The 8,419-nt window shown below is 42.7% G+C and overlaps 1 protein-coding gene and 1 pseudogene across 1 annotated transcript; one reads left to right on the forward strand and one right to left on the reverse strand.

Annotated features, from left to right (window-relative positions):
• Nucleotides 1–4,834: 4,834 nt before the first annotated feature.
• LOC129042115 (double homeobox protein A-like) lies at nt 4,835–5,448 on the reverse strand (annotated as a pseudogene).
• Nucleotides 5,449–7,303: 1,855 nt separating this feature from the next.
• Nucleotides 7,304–8,073, forward strand: LOC129042605 (putative nascent polypeptide-associated complex subunit alpha-like protein). The gene has a single exon (XM_054498823.2). It carries the CDS (start codon nt 7,314–7,316, stop codon nt 7,710–7,712), a length of 399 nt encoding a protein of 132 aa, XP_054354798.2. The 5' UTR covers nt 7,304–7,313; the 3' UTR covers nt 7,713–8,073.
• The last annotated feature ends 346 nt before the right edge of the window (nt 8,074–8,419 follow it).

Here is an 8,419-nt window from a genome sequence, read left to right on the forward strand (position 1 = left end):
GTGCCCTAATGTATAATTAAGATATACAATAAGATATATGCAAAGCGTTTGCAAACTTCCTGTGGTGCCTGGCTCCACTATTGATTTGGCCCAAAACAAAAAACATTTTCATCGTTCATTGCAACAGCAACATCATTTATTAAACATACACTGTGCAAAGTACATCGTCTAGTGAGGTTTTTTCTTAGATGCATTGGCTTCTTTGAGCATTACCATAAACTTTCGTGCTGGATATTACTGCTGTCTTTTATCAGACAGGGACAGTGAGTCCCGGAAAGGTGAAGTGGCTTGCCCACAGTCCCTTCATGTCTGGAGGCAGAGCAGGAATGTGATCCCAGTGACCTGACCACTTCCATTCATCAAGGAGAAAAGGAAACCCCACAGGCTTTAAAAGGGGGTCACAGTCGCATGAGTGGTCCGGTGAGCTATGCCTATAGCGGCACAAGTGAGTTTGCTGGGCTCATGCCTCTCAGAGGCCACTTGGCAACTTCTCCCAGTGGCACAGAGCTGTCCTTGGACAACTACCTCAAGCTTTCTCATCAGAGGACAGAGCTCTTGTGTCACCTGATCTTGTTGCCGGTAAGGAAGGTGGGCAGCATATATGCACACACATTCTTTCAGACACACAGCCACACGCCCATTCACACAATGCACATTTGCAGAACCACACACATGCACACTATCAGGCACACAGACATGCACACTCACACATTCACTCGGACACACACATACACTCTCAATACACTCATACATACACCCACACACCTGTCCACCCTCGATACACTCACACATAACCCACACACCTGTCCACCCTCGATACACTCACACATAACCCACACATCTGTCCACCCTCGATACACTCACACACACACACACCTATCCATCCTTGATACACTCACACATACACCCACACACCTATCCACCCTCGGTACACTCACACATAGACCCACACACCTGTCCAACCTCGGTACACTCATGCATACACCCACACACCTGTCCACCCTCAGTACCCTCACGCATAGACCCACACACCTCTCCACCCTCGATACACTCACACATACACCCACACACCTGTCCACCCTCGGTACACTCACACACTCTTTCCCACTTTCATTTATACAGTCATGCATGCACGCATGATACATAACTCACATATGCTCACAAATGCACTCATGCAGTTACAACCCCCCATGTGCACAAATTCATGCCCATAAACTCACTCATACTTTCACTCACACATACGTACACATTTATTCACTCACAAACTCACACACATGCACACTCACATTCACACACACACTCATGCATGTGTACATCTCTTGCTTTCCTGCATAGAAGCTGAGTACACACTGGGGTGCAAGATCAGGAGGCCAGCACCCAATATAATAAACTTCCAGAGGGGCAGGTGGTGTGCTGTGAGATTTTGTGACTTTCCAAGGCCACTTGAAATAATCTGAGAATTTACAGCAAGGACCAGGAATTGTTGTAAAGAAAATTGGTCTCTATTCTAACATTAATTGCCCCCAGCCTTCATGAATCAGATTTTTGGCACCAGCCCCTTAGCTCGAAGCATACCCTTTGAGGCCTCATGCATTAGCTCTGAGACCCTGGGCAAGCAGCCTACCTTCTCTTTGCCTCTATATCCTCATCTGTAAAATAGGGATAATTACAGTGCTTGCCTTATAGTTATGAGTATTAAACAAGCCAGTATATGCCAAGCTGGTGGACCAAGGCAGGCACAAACTGATTGTGAACAAACGTGTTCACGATCAGTGGGGTTTTAATGGCTTGGGTTGGCCCACCATTATGAACCAGTAACAATGGGTACTAAAGACACACATTAATTTTGAGACTTCATTATGGAAATGAGGTCTAAGGAGAGATGTACCAAGCTCTGAGGGCTTTCTGTCCTAGTGGCTCAATCTATATAAACTTTCATTTGAAAAACTTTCAAGGCAGAACGGGGATTTTTCCTTCTGAGTCTCAGAGCCTTTTTGACTCCCTTAGGCAGTGAATCACCATCTGCCACCTGGGTCAGATAGGGAGCATCACAGACTGCTGGAAAGATCAGGATTGGCACTTTGCTATCTCCCAAACCCTCAGTTAAAGGAATCCTTACCTTGTGAGAATTTTGCAAAACCCAATTGGAGAAGGAGCCATACAACAAATAAAAATCTTATTTTTGGTCTCGGCTTACTTGTAAGTAGGTAGAATCTCTGAATCAATGCATTTAATCTGTGATTCAAACAGATCTCTTTGGCTGGGTGCGGTGGCTTAGGCCTGTAATCCCAGCACTTTGGGATGCTGACGCAGGCGGATCATGAGGTCAGGAGTTTGAGGCCAGCCTGGCCAACATTGTGAAACCCCATCTCTACTAAAAATACAAAAATTATCTGGGTGTGGTGGTGCACGCCTGTAATCCCAGCTACTGGGGAGGCTGAGGCAGGAGAATCGCTTGGACCTAGGAGGTGGAGGTTGCAGTGAACCGAGATTGCACCACTGCACTCCAGCCTGGGTGACAGAGCAAGACTGCATCTCAAAAACAAACAAACAAACAAACAAACAAACAAACAAAAAGCTCTCCTCTTAAAAGTTATAGAAGAAACTGAAATTATTTTAATGAAAAGTAGTCAGACCCATGACACTATTCTGTTCAATTTTTTTCCTTTGATCAGGTCTGGGATCATTTTTCAAATCTTCCAATCACTATCTTAGTCACCTCCCCATCTTCCTTTTCCTGTGTGTTCATCTGCTCAGGCACCCTGGCAGTGGTTGCTTTGTTAATAACCCTGGGCCACACCTTCTCTCTCCTTTGCTCTGTGGTGGGTCTACGTCTTGATTCCATGTGAATGGCTCCTTTCAGAAAGTCCCACCATGATCAAACCAACTACACGTGGTTCCTCTCTTTTCCAACCCACCTCCCACCCAAGTTAGGCCAATGCCTGATCAGAAAGGCACTATTTATTTGCCTTAGAATTTCAACTATTTCCTTATCAGAGCACTCATCTCATCAAAGGAGAGACCAGAAAGAGGCTATTTTATAGTCTGTAGAAGTAAAAGTTCTCTCTCCTTCATCCTCTAAGAGATAAATGGAGATTACGCAAGTGATTTTCCTTTATGATTTGCTTTTTGTTTAAAATTTCCCCATGTTTACAAAATAATTCCTATCTATGCCTAGAGAATTATTGGAATGAGAGTCACTGAATGCTAATAATAGTTACTTAGGGAGGTGGCATCCAGGGTGATTTTTATTTAAGATACTGGTTCCTGCTCTTTAGTTTTCTGTATTGATTGACTTAAAAATGAACATGTAAAGTTTCATTAAAAAATAAGGCCGTTTAAAACATTCTTTTTTGGTTTGTCTTAGAGATGGGAGTCTCTTTATGTTGCCCAGGCTGGACTCGAACAGCTGGGCTCAAATGATCCTCCCCGCTCAGCCTCCAGAGCAGCTGGGACTACAGGTGCACATGACCATGCCTGGCTTAAAAGAAAGCCATTTTAAGAAGGAATTTTTAAAAGCACACACACAGCAACAATGCCATACTTTTTCAAATGATTTTTTTGTGTGTGTTAGTTTCTGAACACCTCACTCAGCAAACCAGTTAACCTTACAGGCCAGGTTAACACATTTCTTCTCAAGCTCTGTTCAAGGCATGTTTTAAGGAGAAAAGGAAGTTTCTATGGATATGGAGGAAATGTTCTCCTTCATTTCAGAAGGCATAGTTGAATTACATTATCAGCTCAGGAAGCCTTTGTAAAATACACCTAACGGGCTTTTTTTTTTTTTTTTTTGATCAGACTTCTTTAAAGACAACCAAAATATTCAGCTGGGAAAACTGTTCAGAGGTTACAGCATGTGGGCTCTTCCCAGCATCTTTAAAAAGAAAGAGACTAGCCAGGTGTGGTGGTGCATGCCTGTATTCTCAGCTACTCGGGACGCTGAGGCAGGAGGACCAGTTCAAGGCTGCAGTGAGGTATGATCACTACACTGCACTCCAGCCCAGGTGACAGAGCAAGAGCACATCTTTAAAAAATAATAAATAATAAAATAATTTAAAAGAAAGTGAGTCCTGCTATAAATAAATGTCAGTTTTCCCTTGTTGAGCATCATCAGCTACGCTTTGGATATGCATTCTTGGAGTTGATTTCAACTTTTTTCTCTTTTTTTGAGGAGCATGCTTAGATTTCAACTTTTAATTGAAGTGTAATATGCATGGAAAGTGCAGAAATCATAAATATACAACTCAATTAATTTTTAAACTAAACATTCTTGTATAACCGTCACTCAGATCAAGAAACAGAATCTTATACACTTACTGTGTATCTACAAACATTTAAAAAATAAAAAAGGGGAAAAAAATCAGTATACAATATATTAGTGCCCCAGAAGTGCCCCTCATATCTTCTTACAATCACTAACCCCCTACCTCCTCCCCAAGGATAACCATAATCTTTTTATTATTATTATTATTACTAAGTTTATTTTCATTGTCTCAGGTCTGCTGAACTCTGGATCCAGGCTGTGTCAGTAGGGTAGTGTGGTGCCTCCTGTACCTATCTCTGCCTCCTATAGTCCTTTTTATTTATTTCATTTTTGATAGTAGAGACAGGGTCTTCCTATGTTGCCCAGGCTGGTTTCAAACTCCTGGGCTCAAGCAATCTTCCTGCCTCAGCCTCCCAGAGTGCTGGGATTGCAACTGTGAGTCACCACACCTGGCCAAGTCCTTTCCTATCTCCCAGGAAGACTATGAGAAGGCCGAATTTCCTGTCTCCCAGGAAGACTATCAATTGGGGCCCGAATTGATAATATGAAATACACTGAACTTTACTGTGTTCACCGTGTTCTGGCTCTAGAGAAATGAGAGTTGCTAGTGAGGGCGGTGCCATTCTGTGTATCTTCTGTACCTTGAAAGTCTCTCAGAAATCTTGCCCCTGGTCTTCTTGTTCTAAGGACATAACAGGTTCCCTTTTTCTCTGGAGATGAAATCCAGATCTTTGATTTTGGAACCAAATTTGGACTCTTGACTCTGGAACACTAATTTCTTTAGCAAGTTGTTTCCTGGAATCAATCCTAAGGTATGGGTTTTTCAAAAATGCCTTGATGAGAGTGCATAATTGAGAGGTGCTGTAGGTGGTACAACACTGTCTGGCTTCTCTGCTTTGAAACTCTGCACCAGGTTGATCTTGTCCATGGCTCTGGCTTGATTCTAAAGTCTCTGGTTCTGGTCTTTTCTGGAATCTGTGCCTAGCTCTTCAATTCTGAAACCAAATTTGGATTTTTGACTCTTCTGTATTGATTTATAAAGCAAGTTTTTGTTTGGTAGAATAACCTGAGCAAGGTTTTTGATCGAAGGTATTGGTGAGGATTTTCAACAGATCTGTGAGTTTGGTGTGACTGCACCTATAGTTTGTTGCTACCATCTTGTGTGAGGAGGTGTCTTTGGTCATGCTGGAAGAGAGTCCTGGAAGCTGAACTACTGTCTGGGAGACCCATAATCTCAACTTCTTAGTTTTGCCAGTTTTGTACTTTATGTAAGTGCAGTATTGACTGTTTCCTGTCTAGCTTTTCATTCAAACTCATGCTTGTGAAATTCATCTAATTTTGCATGTAATTATAGATAATGCATTTTCTTTTTTGTATGGTATTCTGTGCAAATGTATTACAATTTATTTATCCATTCTACTGTACATGGTCATTTGGGTAATTTCAGTTTTGAGCTATTATAATTAGTACTATGCACATCTAGTACATGACTTTTGGTAAACATTGTAAACATTTCTGTTGGGTGCATAGGAGCAAAATAGGGTATGCAAATGTTTAGCTTTGCTAGATACTACTCAACAGTTTTCTGAAGTGGTTGTACCAATTTACCACCAGCCATGCATGAGGCCCAGTGGAATTGGAATAGAAATGTAGAATTTCAATTTTTATAAGATTTGTGCTGAATGGTAACTCTGGAGATACCCTGAGCCCAAAGATGATGAGGCAGAGGAGTTTTTCCAAAAAGTTCAAATCACCATTACTTTTTCACATTCATTTTCAGGTCAAAACATCCCTGTATGTCAGGTGTGGTGGTGCATGCCTGTAGTCCCAGCTACTCAGGAGGCTGAGGCAGAAGAATTGCTTGAGCCCAGGAGTTTGAGGCTGCTGTGAACTATGATCATACCACTGGACTCCAGCCTGGGTGACAAAGTGAGACCCTGTCTCTAAAACAATAGTGAAATAAATAATAATAATGATAATCATAATAAATCCCTGTAAAATAGACAGAGGTATGCCTTATGCCATTTTCTCCTGAAGCTGAGGAAATAAGACAAAAGAGATCAAAATGTTTTTTCGGAAAGCCCTACTAATCCTGTATTGCCCACTCTAGCTCCAGAGCTTTGATTTTAGGTGCATGTGCCTACCTGTGAATTTGTTACAGAAAAGGCATGCTCAGGCTGAGGCTGGCATTTCTATAACATTGCTAGTTTCAAACAACAAGTTTGAATGCCATGAACCCTCATAGCATGTGAGGGTTTATTCAGCTGATAACCAGGTAGAAGGGGCATATTCATAAACTCTCTTGCCTGAACTTGGAGCTTTTCTGACAGTTTTTTGTTTGTTTGTTTTTGAGACAGAGTCTCACTCTGTTGCCCAGGCTGGATCTCAGCTCACTGCAACCTCTGCCTTACAGGTTCAAGTGATTCTCCTGCCTCAGCCTCCCGAGTAGCTGGGATTACAGGCATGTGCCACCATGCCTGGCTAATTTTTTTGTATTTTTAAGTAGAGACGAAGTTTCACCATGTTGGCCAGGCTGGTCTCGAACTCCTGACCTCAAGTGATCTGCCCACCTCGGCCTCCCAAGGTGCTCCGATTACAGGTGCTGACAGTTTTAAAAGGAAAAAGGAGCCTGTCCAGGTTTCCTAGCCTGATTTCTCATCAGACTCAGCTGGGCGGCTTTTTAAGCTACAGGCTTCCCCATCCCCACTCAAGGACAACTGAATTGAGGTCCTCGGAATTGGGACTTGGGAATCTGTATTTTATAAAGTTCTCAAGTGGTTCTGATTTAACTGGAGGCCAATAGCAAACCTTTGATTGGAATCACTGTTGCTCTCAGTTTTTTAAAAATGATAACCATCCAATACACTTTACCGAAATCCTGAGAACAAGAAGAGAAAATGAATTTAAAATCAGACTTTCCCCCCTTCTTTAAAGTATTCTAACAAAAGACAGTGTTTTGGGCGCCAGGCTTCCTTCTGCAACAGACGTGGGTCACGCTCTCGCTCGCTCTCTTTCTGCCGCCATCTTGATTCCACATTCCCTCCACAAAATGCCCGGTGAAGCCACAGAAACCGTCCCTGCTATAGAGCAGGAGTTGCTGCAGCCCCAGGCTGAGACAGGGTCTGGAACAGAATCTGACAGTGATGAGTCAGTACCAGAGCCTGAAGAACAGGATTCCACCCAGGTAACCATACAACAAGTCCAGCTGGCCGTAGCTGCTGAAATTGATGAAGAACCAGTCAGTAAAGCAAAACAGAGGGGGAGTGAAAAGAAGGCACGGAAGGCTATGTTCAAACTGGGTCTTCAACAGGTAACAGGAGTTACTAGAGTCACTATCCGGAAATCTAAGAATATCCTGTTTGTCATCACAAAACCAGATGTCTACAAGAGCCCTGCTTCGGATACCTACATAGTTTTGGGGGAAGCCAAGATCGAAGATTTATCTTAGCAAGCACAACTAGCAGCTGCTGAGAAATTCAAAGTTCAAGGTGAAGCTGTCTCAAACACTCAAGAAAACACACAGACTCCAACTGTACAAGAGGAGAGTGAGGAGGAAGAGATCGATGAAACAGGTGTAGAAGTTAAGGACATAGAATTGGTCATGTCACAAGCAAATGTGTGAGGAGCAAAGGCAGTCTGAGCCCTGAAGAACAGTAATGATATTGTAAACGCTATTATGGAATTAACAGTATAACCATCTGAAAGCAACTTTTTTTTGGTGTCTCAGAGGAGTAACTGCAGCTTGGTTTGAAATTTGTACTGTTTCTATCATAAATAAAGTTATGGCTTCTGGTTGGATGAAAAAAAAAGACAGTATTTTGTCAAACAGAAAAGAGAGTTCAGTGGAAGATGGCTCTGATTTCAGGGTAATAATAATGGTAGGTAACAATTAAATGGCATTTAAAAATTTGCTGAATGCTTGCTGGGTGCGGCGGCTCATGCCTGAATCTTAGCACTTTGGGAGGCCAAGGCAGGCAGATCACCTGAGGTCATGAGTTCGAGACCAGCCTGGCCAACATGGTGAAACCCTGTCTCTACTAAAAATACAAAAATTAGCTGGGCGTGGTGGTGCACACCTGTAATCCCAGTTACTCAGGAGGCTGAGGCAGGAGAATCACTTGAGTCCAGAAGGCGGAGGTTGCAGTGAGCTGAGAT

The sequence above is a fragment of the Pongo pygmaeus genome, chromosome 7, assembly GCF_028885625.2.
Source record: "Pongo pygmaeus isolate AG05252 chromosome 7, NHGRI_mPonPyg2-v2.0_pri, whole genome shotgun sequence".
NCBI lineage: Eukaryota > Metazoa > Chordata > Mammalia > Primates > Hominidae > Pongo > Pongo pygmaeus.